The 14956-nt window shown below is 35.2% G+C and overlaps 1 protein-coding gene across 4 annotated transcripts in view; it reads left to right on the top strand.

Moving 5' to 3' along the window:
- ADAM32 (ADAM metallopeptidase domain 32) overlaps nucleotides 1–14956 on the top strand; it is a 192474-nt gene that overhangs the window by 20547 nt on the left and 156971 nt on the right. For 3 of the 4 annotated variants that reach the window (XM_043563673.1, XM_043563695.1, XM_043563684.1), the window contains exons 3-6: nucleotides 3793–3854; nucleotides 6235–6310; nucleotides 9243–9319; nucleotides 10560–10737. In XM_043563673.1, the coding sequence (XP_043419608.1) occupies nucleotides 3793–3854; nucleotides 6235–6310; nucleotides 9243–9319; nucleotides 10560–10737 (393 nt within the window). Of the gene's footprint in view, nucleotides 1–3792; nucleotides 3855–6234; nucleotides 6311–9242; nucleotides 9320–10559; nucleotides 10738–14956 lie in introns of those variants that run through there. The other variant, XM_043563706.1, reaches the window with a different exon arrangement.

Here is a 14956-nt window from a genome sequence, read left to right as displayed (position 1 = left end):
TTGTGCTGGTCTTCTGGGTGAGCGGCCTACTGCACTGGTCCTCAGCATCACTTGCCCTAGTAAAGATGCACCTGCAGGACACAGTGGGGTGGGACTTTGTGTAAATGGCTTGAGCCTCCACTTGGGATACTGTGTTGCTCACTGAAGTCTGTCCATGCTAATGTGGGGATGGTGTGGGGTGGAAATGTTATATTGTTCTCTCATCCCTGGAGAGAGGAGTTTGCACTCCTTTTTTAACAGCTGCTGTTCAGGAAGCCCTCATAGAAGAGCGAACAATCTCCCCTCTTTCTCTCTCCTTCTATTCTGAATATTGTGTCCCAGGCTTCTATCAGAACCCTGCCTTCACCCTTCTGTTTCTGAGCCATCTGTCTGCCTGATAGATCAGTGCTCCTGTGTTTTATCTCAAGTGCTCAGCTGGGTTTCAAAACTCTAAATTTTAGGAATCCTGTGCAGCAGTCTAGACCCACTCTGATCCTCTGGGGGAAGATCTTGTCACACTGTGGCTGGTGCTGGTTTGTCCTGGAAAAGCAGTCCCATAACTACACGGGGTTAGGAGTTTATGGTAAAGCACAGCCAAAGCTAACTGGCTTCCAGTTAGCTGCCTTCAATAGGTGCCTCTACAGCTATGCTAGTTAATGGGACTGCTCAGTGGCCTTCTCTTTTGTCCCTTGAGAGTCAGTGCCATGTCTCTCAAATGCACTCCAAGAAGTGGAACTCTTTCTCCTATGCAACCCAGGGGATCCTCAGACCATGCTGTCCCCTCCTGGGCCTCTGTCCTCTTTTCCCACAGGAGCACCCCTAAGCCACCAGGTATGATCCCAGTGATGGTGTGGACTTCTAAAACTTTAGACGTTGAGCTCCACTTCTTGTAAAAACTTGAAATAATCAGCTCTTGTCCTTTCCCCAGTCAATGTCTTTGGAGAAGAGTTTTTCTTTCACAGTCCCCTGCCTGCTGCTTTCTCTCCTTTTCTGTCTTGTCTCTCTTTCTCCTTTGTTCATGATCAGGGCTCCCTCCCCTCCACAGCACAATTCTTTTCTCCCCCTAATCAGTTCTCCACAGCTTCCACCTTCCACGATGTGGCTGTTTTTCTCCCTCTGAGATATGCAGTTTGTTCTCTCAGTCTTCCTATCGATTTCTTGGATGTTAGGAATTATTTGTTATGTATTCGGCTATGTTACAAGGAGGAGGCAAGCATAGAGTGCCCCTACTACTCCACCATCTTAACTCTTCCCCTTCAAAATAATTATTGATAGGTATGTAATTATTGTCATTTGTTACTTGTTTTATAGTTTTTTTTTTGTAGTTCTTCTCTGTTCTGTTCTTCTCTTGCACTCTCTTCTCTTTTTGATGGCTGTTTTTAGTGAAATGCTTGGATCTCTTTCTCTTTATTTTTTGCATATATATTACAGGTTTTTGATTTGTTGTGTCCATTAGGTTCATATATAACATCCTGTGTTTATATCTGTTCTGTATTAAGTTGATGGTCACTTAAGTTTGAACATGTTATGAATGCACTGATTTTTCATTCCTTTCCCTCACATTTTAGGTATATGATGTCATACTTTACATATTTTTATTTTGTGAATCTTTTGACTGATTTACTGCTTTAATATACCTATTGTTTTTATAAGTGATTGATCTTCTACTTTTATTATGTTTATATGTACCTGTGAGTTTTTTTCTTTTCCTTACCCTTACTTATGGTCTTTCTTTTCCAGTGAAAGTATCTCCTTTAACATTTCTTTTAAAGCTGTTTTAGTGGTGATTAATTCCTTTAACATCTGTTCATTTGGGAAACTCTTTATCTCTCCTTCTATTCTGAATATCCTTGCTGGATAGAATATTTTTGGCTGCCAATTTTTTTCCTTTCAACTTTGAATATATCATGCCAATCCCTTTTGATCTGGAAAGTCTCTTCTGATAAATCAGCTGGTAGCCTTATGGGGTTTGTTTTGTATATAACTGTTTTCTTTTCTCTTACTGCTTTTAAAATTCTCTATTATTTCTTTGTGCTGTTTTAATTATTATTTGGCATGGACCCCTTTGGGTTGATTTTGTTGGGGGCACTCTGTGCCTCCTGGATCTGGATTTCTGTTTCCTTCCCCAGATTAGTGAAGTTTTCATTTATTATTCTTTTGAATAAATTTTCTTCCCTCTTCTCTCTCTCCTCCTTCTGGATTCTTATAATGTTCATGTTACTATACTTATTGGTATTGCTGAGATTTCTTAACCTATTCTCATTTTTATTGTTCTTTTACTTTTTGCTCTTAAGTTTAGTTGCTTTCCATTACTTTGTCATCCAGCTCACTGGTTTGTTCTTCTCCTTCTTCTAGTCTAAGATTTATTCCCTTTAATGTATTTTAGTTTCTGTTATTGAGGTCTTTATCCCAGATTGGTTCTTTTAATATTTTCTGTCCCAGATCTTCTTGAATCCAGTGAGTGTCTTTATGACCATTACTCTGAATTCTCTATCATGCATATTGCTTATTTCCATTTCATTTAGCTCTTTTTCTGTGTTTCATTTTGTTTCATTTTATTTTTTTCATTTGGGACATGTTCTGCTATCTTCTAATTTTGTCTAATTCTCTGTGTCTGTTTCTATGTGTTAGGAATGTCAGCTGTGTCTCCTGCTCTTGAAAGTAGTGGCTTTATGAAGAAGAGGTCCTGTAGTGCCCTGAAGTATAATGTCCCCTATTTACCAGATCCTGGTGCTTCAGGAATGTTATCTATATGTGTTGCATGTGCCCTAATGTTGTGGTTGAGATGTGTTTACCTTTAGTCCAGTTGTCTATAATGGCTCTCTTTGCCATTCGTTTGCAGTGTTTGCTCCCTGTGTTGTTAAGGAGCCAGTCTGGGACTGCATTGGACTTGAATAGAGTCAGAGCATATGTTTGCCAGAACTAAAGTCAGCCTGCTGCAGAGCACTCTCCCTGTGTTGTCCCCTGAGAAGCTTTCGTTGATGGGCAGGACCTGCAGTCAGACCAGATGTCTACCCCCAGTCTGACTTTGGGGTTACAGTGATCCCAAGCTATCATGCTCTCTCTGTGCTGCCCTTTGTGAATTTTTTGTGGGTGGGCAGGGCTGGCAGTCACAGACCCTGGGAGGCTTATCTTTTTTCTATATTCTGATATTTGTGTCTTTTTGGTTTTTAAATGCTTTAAGGTTTTTTTGTTTTTTTGTTTTTTTGTTTGTTTTTTTTCAGTGATGCTCAAACTCTTGCTTTTTACATGTTCTCTTTGGCTGGATTAAATCTCATCACTCAGGTGCAGCAACTTACTGATATTACAACTTACTGTTTGTTATTTATGTTTTAACTTGGGAATGGTAGTAATAGAGTCAAAAACAATACCAAATTTTAAGAATTTTTTATTTGGAAAAAATAGAAAACAGACAATACATTTTAAGAAAACAGCTAAAATAAATATCTTTTGTGCCTAATGGAATAAGCTTCACTGTTACAGGATACCTTATTATCCCAATGATGTCCCCTAAATAGACATTACAGCATAACACATAGTCTCTAATTTCAGAAGACCTTAAAATTCAGTTAAATATAGATTTCTAATCCTATATAAATCCTTAGGTTGGACTTAGTTTTGTGGAAATAGTAAGAATGGATTATATAATAAGTATATGTTATAATTTTTGATATATTGTTGCAGATTTTAAATCATATCTATCACAGACATTTTAACTAAGACATTTTAGGGATTGTTTGGAGGAATGCGTTGATGTAAAATTTTTGTTTTGCCTCTGTCACATTGATCAGCTTAGTTTTCTGGGTTCTCTAGGAATGGATATCATATATTATTACAATAGACCAGAAGCTATACACTATACATCTTAAGCAAAGGTAATTTTTTATTCTCTAGTTTTGTATTTCATTTTATTGATATGAATTTATTTACTTATAATAAAAATAGTGTTAAAAATAATTAATGTAGTTGTTATTAAACCTTTTAGTTGTCTCAGATGAGCAGATGCTCTCCTGTGAATTAATTAAATTTTTGTTCCTAATGCCTTAAGTAGTCTTTTGTGAATAGGGGGGAGGAACAGAAAAAAATAGGGACTCACCTCCTGAAGATTAATTTATATGATCTTATGTTGTTGGCAGACCCAGAAGGACCTATATAATCAGGGCAGGCTATTGCAATAAGAAGTAAGTCTGTAACTGATTGTATCAGTTAGAGTTTGATGAGGGAGGCAGGACTACCAATAGGGATATGGAATAAGGAATTTAATATGGAAATTAGATTATATGCTTGTGCAAGCTGGTGTATAGTTTATGGAAAATAGTACTATTTATGTACCATCCTTTAGGGAGTTGAGAAAGTAATTGAAATAACTTTCTGTGGGGTTTAATTCTTTCATGGAAAACAAATTGAGAAAAATTGACTTAGAATTAATTTGTGACCTTCAATAGGATAGTTTCAGTTAAATGTTGGTTATAGAACTAGACTACATAGTATGAGGGAGAGATGGATTTGAGAAATGTAAAGTAGTAAGTGTAAATAACTTTTTCAAAAATGTTTGGTAGAAAAAGAAGAAAGAGGCTCAGATGAATGCTTTTTAAGAAACAAGAAACACAGTTTTTTTTTGCCTGAAGGGAAGTTTCTTAGAGAGAGATGTATAAACAAATGTTCCCTTATGTAAAATGCTGAAGAATAGCATTGAGTCAAAGAACAGTTAACCTACTCCTTTAGACAGAAGGGAAGAATATGATAAATGACAACTCAAAGATCTTCTCAGGTATATAAGAGGGAAAGTGAAAGAACTCACATTGCATTTGGACATCTTATCAGGACTATAAACAGTCGTAAGCATTATAGGAACTGGAGTTTAGGAGATGGATAGAGCATGTGTGTATTGTTTGGGAAGTTATTTGCATAATGATTATGACAGCATAATGACAATTAGAAAGTTCTTGCAAATAACTTATATGAGAAATAATGAAAAGCAGAGCTATGTCTGTAGAGATAGGGCTTTTTTTTCTGAGATATACTGAGGTGGCAGGAAAAATATTAGCTAACATTGGATATAGTGATAGTAGAGATTTGGTTTGGCAGTGAAGGAGAAGGGGAACAGATCTGAGTCACGGGCAATAAGGGCTCAGTTTTGGAAAAGTTACATATAAAGTGCTTGTGGGATATTCCAGAAGTGTCCATTTGGCAGTTAGATTTAATTTAGAATGGGAGTATGAATTTCAGAGCCATCTATTTTATGTGGATATAAATGAAGCACCAGAAATGAACAAGATAAATGTGTAGAGATGGGGTGAATATTAAAGGTGAGAAGGAAAAACAACCCAGAATTGAATACCATGGAAGAAGCAAGGATCTAGATAAAGGGACTCATAAAAGTATATAGAAAGATATTTGGGAAGCCAGGTGGAAATGGTATGATTAGAGTTGAAGAGTAGATAGTTTAAAGAAGGGAAGTGTGGTCAACAGTATGTGTATGTCAGACTACTTTTACTTAACTTTAAACTGCCTTTTAGATTTGACAACTAGAGGGTCATTAGTAACCTGTATGAGATCACTTTTAGTAGAGGATTCCCAACTAGCTAGTGTGGGTGGTCTGCTTATGTTACATTGAATTGAAGAGTGACCATGAGGTGAGGAAGCATACCTAAAATAGGATAAGTATAGGCAATGATACCAGAGAATGTTGAACTTCTGGTTTTAGTATCTATGTTTAGATTAATATGGCTTCTACTTCATTATGTGGGTAATATATATGCGTGGTAGTAAAATTTAGAAAGAAAGAAAGAATGGAAAATTCTCATAATCCTATATCTAGTTCATATCTTTGTAAATTTTACAGTGCCTTTTCTCTCATCTTGTAGTCCCTTCTTATTTTCCTTAAGGGAGTTCATTAAAATAGAAAAATTATTTTTGAGTGCATATTGCTTTGACTATAAATCACATACATGTCAAAAGAAAATACTACCTTTATCGTGTTTGCAGACTTACTATAAAGGCCCTGATAATAAATATACCAGGCTTTGAGGATCATACTACTTCAATGAAAATTTATCAACTCTGCTGTTGTAGCTTGAAAGCAGCCATGGACCATACATAACTTAATGGGTGTGGCTGTGTTCCTATAAGACTTTATTTACAAAGACAGAGTAGGTCAGATTTGGCCTGGGGGTATTACTTTACTTTGCTGAGCACTGCTTTATATGCTTCAGAAAGAATAACTTTTAATATTCTCTCATTTTTTGAATTCAGGATGTTTTTAGCACATAATTTTATGGTTTATGTGTATAATCAAGGATTTATGAATTCACATCCTTCAGATGTTCAGGTAAGATTTAAGTTCTATATTTTACAGATTTATAAAATCTTTTTTAATGCTTTAAAAATTTTATTTATTTATTTATTTATTTATTTATTTATATTAGAAGAGAGAGAGAGAGAGAGAGAGAGAGAGAGAGAGAGCAGGGAAGGGGCAGAGAGAGAGAGAGAGAGAGAGAGAGAGAGAGAATTCTGTGCCATTAGCACAGAGCCTGATGCTGAGCTCAAACTCACAAACATTGAGATCATGACCTGAACCTAAATCGAGTCAGACGCTTAACTGACTGAACCACCCAGGTGTCCCTAAAATCTTTTTTACATTGTATATTTTCCTAATACAGAACACTATTCATAGATGATATAGTTAAGAATCCATTTATTGCCTCATTTCCCTCACTATTAGGTCTTCCTGAAGTCTTAGTAAATTAAAGACAAACTTGATGGGGGCGCCTGGGTGGCGCAGTCGGTTAAGCGTCGGACTTCAGTCAGGTCACGATCTCGCGGTCCGGGAGTTCGAGCCCCGCGTCAGGCTCTGGGCTGATGGCTCGGAGCCTGGAGCCTGTTTCCGATTCTGTGTCTCCCTCTCTCTCTGCCCCTCCCCCGTTCATGCTCTGTCTCTCTCTGTCCCAAAAATAAATAAAAAACGTTGAAAAAAAAAATTAAAGACAAACTTGATGGACTGAGGCTTTTACTCTATCTAGAATATAGACACCATTTATTTAGTTTATTTATATTTTATTGAATAAATTAATATAAATTAAAGACTAATAGAAGCAAACACAAATATTATTGGACACAAAATCATACATTTTAAAACTTTTTTTAACCCTCATCCTATCCATCAATAAATTTAATTGATTCTACCCAGAATCCATCCTCTTCCTCTGTCTCCATCCACTGATACCACTCTTTTCCAAGTAAATGTTTGGATTATTACTATAACTTCTTGAATAATCTCCTTGTTTCTATACCTTGCCCATCCCCTCAGTTAGTTCTCAACATGGCAACCAGATAGATCATATTTAAAGCCTAGACACATTATGTTGTTTTTGTGCTCAGAACCCTCCATGGTATGATCTCCTATTGTTCACAAAGTGAAAACTGAAGTCATTTCAATATCCTACAGCTTTTACACAATCTGGTCCTCTTTGCCTGACTTCATCTCTTGTTACTGTCTACCTTGTTTATTCTGTTCCAGTTATATGGGTCTCCTTGTTCTTTAACATACCAGACATGTTTTCCTTTCAAGATCTTTGTACTTTCTATTTTCTCTAATCCATATTGTTCTCTTTCTCAAGATTTCAAGATTCCCTTTCCTTAAGGCCTTTGTTTAAAATTACTCTATTAGTCCCTGACTACCCCCTATTTTAAATTGAACTCTTAACCTTAGTACTCTCTTACTTTATCTGTTTTATTTTTCTTCATAGTGATTATCAATATATGATGTGTCATATATTTTATCTATTTGTTTCATTTTCTGTTTCCCCAGTGCATATAATTTTCATGAGAGCAGGGAGTTTCATCTGTTTTTTTTTTTTTTCACTGATGTATCCCCAGTGTCTAGAAAAATGCCTGGCACATGGTTAGCATAACAAAAATTTGTTGAAAGATTGAATTTGGACACCATGTCACTTCACTTTTATTGGATAGGACCATCAGTTTCTTTTTCTTGTTCCTTCTTCCTCCCCTTAGTGTCAGTATAAAGCAGTGTTTTAAAAAGAAATCTTACATTGGTTTCCACCAAAATTTATCTACTGTGTCTTGGAAATTATATAATCTTCCTTTTTTTTTTTTTTTCCCTCTCTGTGATGATGTTTGATGTATTTCTAGCTTAATTGTATTGTGGTCAGAGACCAAACTTTGTATGACTTCAGCTCTTTAAAATTTGTTGTCTTGCTTCATGGCTCAGAAGTTGATTTCATTTTTGTAAATGTTCCATGCTCTTTAAAAAGAAAGTGTATTCTTCAGTTTTTGTTCTACTTATATTAGGTTGCTAACATGCTGTTTAAATCTTCTGTAGATTCTGAATGCTTGATTTATCAGTTACTGACAAATGTTATCTTTTAGTATGATTATGCATTTATTTTTATTATTCTTTCAATTTTGGGCTTATGTATTTTGAAGCTATGTATTAAGTGAATACAGATTTGGAATATTTGTATCTTCCTGGTCAGTTGAAATTCTTTTCATTATGAAATGTCCCTCTTTATCACTAGTAATGCTTCTTGCCTTAAAGTCTTCATTTCCTGTGTTAGTATAGGTCCAGATAGGATAGGTCCACAATCCTTTTGGTTTGTGTTGATATGGTGTATCTTTTTCTAGTTCTTTAATCTTTCTCTGCCTTTAAATTTTAGGTGTTTCTTTTTAGCAGAATATTAGATTTTTAAAGATATTCAGATTCATAATCTTTGTCTTTTTTTTTAAATTTTTTTTTCAACGTTTTTTATTTATTTTTGGGACAGAGAGAGACAGAGCATGAATGGGGGAGGGGCAGAGAGAGAGGGAGACACAGAATCGGAAACAGGCTCCAGGCTCCGAGCCATCAGCCTAGAGCCTGGACGCGGGGCTCGAACTCACGGACCGCGAGATCGTGACCTGAGCTGAAGTCGGATGCTTAACCGACTGCACCACGCAGACGCCCCCATAATCTTTGTCTTTTGATTGATGAGCTAAATTTATATATTAGAAAGTAATTTAACATAAAATATGGGTAAAACTTTGCAAGCAGGGTATAAAATAATAACCTCAAGTATTCATCAGAAGAGTAGTTAATATAGTGAAAGTGACAAATAGAGGGAAACTTTCTGAGTGTCACTTTATTCATATTGATATAAACCATGTAGCCTGTGAAAATACTCAGAAAGTTCTGGCAAGTATAAAAATAAGAAATCATTAGAAAGTTTTGTTAATCCTAAGTAACCACTTTTTTTTTTTTTCCATAGGCTCAGTGCTATTACCAGGGGTATGTTGAAGGATATCCCAATTCTGTTGTTACACTCAGCACGTGCACTGGATTGAGGTTATTTATTTTCTATCATTGATATGTGAACACTATAGTTAATGATTTTTGGCTGCAGTGAATTTGTTATGTTTATATTAAGTTTGGAGATGGAAGAGGATTCCCATGTGCAATGATATCCTTCAGTGAACATCTTTCTTCTCTTTTATCTCTTCACGTTCCTTGCTGACTAGAGACATTTCTAACTTCCTTGAAGGTTTAGATTTCCTAGTTTCTTTAATCTATATCTTATTTTTTCTTAACTACAGAAATGACAACTGAATGTACATGACTAGAGCAAGTTGGAAGAGCTGTTTAGGATAACTTAGTTTTTCAGCAAATAATATTTTTGGTACTATGATATATCACCTACTAGCCTCGTGTTTGGAGATATAAAGATAAATAAAGATAAACAATCTTTTTCTTCAGGAAAATCACCTTCAGGGAGAGGAGACAAATTCTATATAAACAAATAGTTATTAATATAGTACTCATATTTTTCTAATAATATCACTGTCTTAAACTCTAAGAATTGTAGGGTTTCCTCCTTAATGCCTAGAGTTTTCCATTCTGTCAGTAAATTCTTCACCTTCATTTTGTAGTATAAGCTCCTTATTTTCACAAATAATGTTCTTCGGTACTTGTTATATGGAACCCTGAAATTTGGTTTTTGGGAAGTATCTTACTACTTAGCTATTGAAATATAATCTGTTTGCAGGAAATAATAGTTATGAAAGTTGTTTACTCTTTAAACTCATGTTTTTAATTTCTTATTCAGACTGTGTACTTAATGAAAATACATGTATTTTCATAATTACTGCTAAATTTTATTTTTATAAATAAAATTACTCATTACATATAGTTTTGTTATATAAGCAATATAAGCAGTTTTCAAAACCAACACAAGACAGAGAGAAATTCATTAAGATTTCTATTTACTGTTGCTTTCTTTAAGTCACTGACTTGGAGGACAGGGAATTTCTTGATCACTGTAATGCTGTATACTTATATACCTAGCAACTGATTACATAATTTCTTCTGCCTTTACAACTAGAAAGAGAATGAAATGAAAAGTTAGTTTTGTGGATTGCAGGAGATCCTTTGTCTCTTCAGAGTTATCTCCAAAATGTAAAGAATTTGGCTAAAAATACTGAGCTCAGAAACATTCTTTACCATCCTCCTTCTTCTTTAGGATTCTGTCAGAATTTTATCATATAGAATTGATTGAAAGCACTTAACATTTTTATCCATAATTTTACAGAGGAATACTGCAGTTTGAAAATGTTTCTTATGGAATTGAGCCTCTGGAATCTGTAGTTGAATTTCAGCATCTTATTTATAAATTAAGGGATGGAAACAATGAATTTGCAGCTCTTACCAAAGATAACCAAGGCATAGAACAAAACCCAGTGGACTATAACATTATTATAAGTGAAAAAGTGAGTTTGTATGTGTTGTTTTTACTACTTTCAGGGAAATTACTGCTTTTATTTATGTATAAGAGAAATGTATTAACCTATTGTATAACTGTAGCAAATATTCTTTCCTTGAGAACATACTCCTCTTTCCTTAAAGTTAAAATTTCCTTTGAACCATACATTGCCTTTTTCTCCTTGCATCAATTGATCATTTACTTTTTTATGACCCATTTTTATTTTAATTCTTATTTTGTTACATATTAATAACTTTCTAAAAATTAACTAGTGTGTATTCAATATAAATTTAATTTAGTTCAACTCCTGACTTTGTGTCTGTATTCCTGGAAGTTATTTAATAAGGACAGTGTTTATAAAGATTGCATTCATAAATAAGGAGTCAGCATTAAGTTATATCTATAATTAAAATTAAAATGTTGAAAGCAAGATTGTTATGTATAGCCATGTAAATTGTTCCAGTGTTCACCTTGTATACTTTCATGTTTTAATTTTCATAAAAGTAATTGTGAAATAAAATTTTTTTCTAAGTAAATGTGGCATAAATATGCATAGTTTATAAAAGACATATATGGCAGTGTTAGTTGTTCCCAGTGCATGTTTTTCCATCTTCTTTCAGTTTAAAAAAACAAATAAAACCCCTCACAATTTAGCTGGGCATGTGAAAAAAGACTACATTTTTCAAACTTCCCATGTATCTACATAGGGTCATGTGAAGAAGTTATAGCTAGTGACATGTGAACAGGTATAATGTCTGTCATGTCTGGATTGAATTCTAAAGAAAGGGAGCTTATCTTCTCCTTTTCACTTCCTGGTTGCAATGTGGACATGTTCATACATCATAGTCTACTAGGATGAGGATGATGCCATTCATGGCAGAACAATAATGTAGAGTGAGCCTTACTCCTGAAGAATTTACAAGACTAAACCACCATACCTCTTCAAACTTTTATGTAAGGGAGAAATAAACTTCCATTGTTTAATCCACTATTATTTTAGTGTCTCTGTTATAGATTCTAATCCTATGCCCCAAATAATACAGGGTTCAAGTGGATTTTGAAATGTACATGCAGCACCAAAGTGTTTAGTGATATATATAAAATTATATATAATATAATATAATTATATATAATATAGTATATATTTATAATTTTAAATGAAATTTTCTTAACTAAATACTGAATTTTTTCCATCTAAGAATTTATAATGGTAATTTACAGTGGCTTAGATGAACAAGTGTGGTGGACAATGTTGGTGCTCTGCCAAGATCCACTCTTACTGTATTTTTGTGGATATAAGGCAGGATGGTGGGACACCCTGTCTTTGGAGGTGGCTTATGCTTTTAACATTCAGAATCTGTGACTCTTTTAAAAAATTTATTTATACTTAAAAAGTTTTTTCCAGTTTTATTGAGAGGTAATTGGCATATAACATCTTATTAGTTCTAGGTGTATAACATAATGTTTTGATATTTACAAATATTGCAAAATGAATTCCACAGTAAGCCTAGTTAACATCCGTCACCACATAGTTACAGTTTTCTTTCTTGTGATGAGAACTTTTAAGTTCACTCTCTTAGCAGCTCTCAAATATACATTACAGTATTATTAATTATAGTCACCTTATGTACGTTACATTCTCAGAACTTATTTGTCTTATAGCTTGGAAGTTTGTACCTTTTGACGACCTTCATTCATTTTTCCCCACCCCTACCCATGTTGAATTTATTTTCATATATGGTGTAAGAAAGTGGTCAGTTTCATTTTTCTGCATGTTGCTGCCCAGTTTTCTCAACACCATTTGTTGAAGAGACCTTTTTGGAATGCATATTCTTTCCTGCTTTGTTGAAGATTAATTGACTATACAGTTGTGGGTCCACTTCTGGGTTTACTATTCTGTTCCATTGATCTATGTGTCTGCTTTTGTGGCAGTACCATACTGTTTTAGTGACTATAATATAGCATGAAATCCAAAATTGTGATGCCTCCAGTTTTGTTTTTTTTCCCTTTTTTTAAAATATGAAATTTATCGTCAAACTGGTTTCCATACAACACCCAGTGCTCATCCCAACAGGTGCCCTCCTCAATGCCCATCACCCACTTTCCCCTCCCTCCCACCCCCCATCAACCCTCAGTTAATTCTCAGTTTTTAAGAGTCTCTTATGGTTTGGCTCCCACCCTCTCTTTTTTTTTTTCCTTCCCCTTCCCCCTGGTCTTCTGTTAAGTTTCTCAGGATCCACATAAGAGTAAAAACAAATGATATCTGTCTTTCTCTGTATGACTTATTTCACTTAGCATAACACTCTCCAGTTCCATTCACGTTGCTACAAAAGGCCATATTTCATTCTTTCTCATTGCTAAGTAGTATTCCATTGTGTATATAAACCACAATTTCTTTTTTTTTAATATATGAAATTTATTGTCAAATTGGTTTCCATACAACACCCAGTGCTCATCCCAACAGGTGCCCTCTTCAATACCCATCACCCACTCTTCCCTCCCTCCCACCCCCCATCAACCCTCAGTCTGTTCTCAGTTTTTAACAGTCTCTTATGCTTTGGCTCTCTCCCACTCTAACCTCTTTTTTTTCCTTCCCCTTCCCCATGAGTTTCTGTTAAGTTTCTCAGGATCCACATAAGAGTGAAAACATATGGTATCTTTCTCTGTCTGGCTTATTTCACTTAGCATAACAGTCTCCAGTTCCATCCACGTTGCTACAAAGGGCCATATTTCATTCTTTCTCATGCCATGTAGTACTCCATTGTGTATATAAACCACAGTTTCTTTATCCATTCATCGGTTGATGGACATTTAGGCTCTTTCCATAATTTGGCTATTGTTGAAAGTGCTACGATAAACATTGGGGTACAAGTGCCCCTGTGCATAAGCACTCCTGTATCCCTTGGGTAAATTCCTAGCAGTGCTATTTCTGGGTCATAGGGTAGATCAATTTTTAATTTTTTGAGGAACCTTCACACTGTTTTCCAGAGTGGCTGCACCAGTTTGTATTCCCACCGACAGTGCAAGAGGGTTCCGTTTCTCCACATCCTCTTCAACATCTATAGTCTCCTGATTTGTTCATTTTAGCCACTCTGACTGGCGTGAGGTGATATCTCAGTGTGGTTTTTGATTTGTATTTGTTTTTCTTCTTTGGCTGTTCGGGGTCTTTTGTGTTTCCATACAAATTTTAGGATTGTTTGTTCTAGTTCTGTGAAAAATGCTTGTGTTATTTTGATGGGGATTGCATTAAATGTGTAGATGGTTTGGGTAGTATCGACATTTTAACAATGTTCTTCTAATCCATGAGCATGGGATCCTTTCCATTTCTTTGTGTCCTCTTTGATTTCTTTTATTAGTGTTACATAGTCTTTTTTTTTTTAATTTTTTTTTCAACGTTTATTTATTTTTGGGACAGAGAGAGACAGAGCATGAATGGGGGAGGGGCAGAGAGAGAGGGAGACACAGAATCGGAAACAGGCTCCAGGCTCTGAGCCATCAGCCCAGAGCCCGACGCGGGGCTCGAACTCACGGACCGCGAGATCGTGACCTGGCTGAAGTCGGACGCTTAACCGACTGTGCCACCCAGGCGCCCCTACATAGTCTTAAGAGTATAGATCTTTTACCTCTTTGGTTAGGTTTATTCTTAAGTATCTAATTTTTTTTGGTGCAATTGCAAATAGGATCAATTCCTTGATTTCTTTTTCTGCTGTATTGTTATTGATGTCTAGAAATGCAACCCATTAATGTATGTTGATTTTATATCCTGCAACTTTATTGAATTCATGTATTAATTCTGGTAATTTTTTGGTGGGGTCTTTTGGGTTTCCTACATAGTAAATAATGTCATATGCACATAGTGAAAGTTTGACTTTTTCCTTGCCAGTTTGGATACCCTTTATTTATTTATTTTTTTTGTTGTCTGATTGCTGAGGCTAAGACTTCTAGTACTGTATTAAATAGTAATGTGATAATGGACATCCTTGTCTTCTTCTTGACCATTTAAAGCTCTCAGTTTTTCCCCATTGAGGATGATATTACCTATGGGTCTTTCATATGTGGCCTTTATGGTGTTGAGGTGTGTCCCTACTTTGTTGAGGGTTTTTATTGAGAATAGATACTGCACTTTGTCAAATGCTTTTTCTGCATCTATGAGAAGATCATATGGTTCTTTTCTTAATAATGTGGTGTATCATGTTGATTGATTTGTGAATATTAAACCACCGTTG

This window comes from Prionailurus bengalensis, chromosome B1 (genome assembly GCF_016509475.1).
Source record: "Prionailurus bengalensis isolate Pbe53 chromosome B1, Fcat_Pben_1.1_paternal_pri, whole genome shotgun sequence".
Taxonomy (NCBI): domain Eukaryota; kingdom Metazoa; phylum Chordata; class Mammalia; order Carnivora; family Felidae; genus Prionailurus; species Prionailurus bengalensis.
Note: the sequence above shows the minus strand (reverse complement) of the source record. Positions and strands in the feature narration are given on the sequence as shown.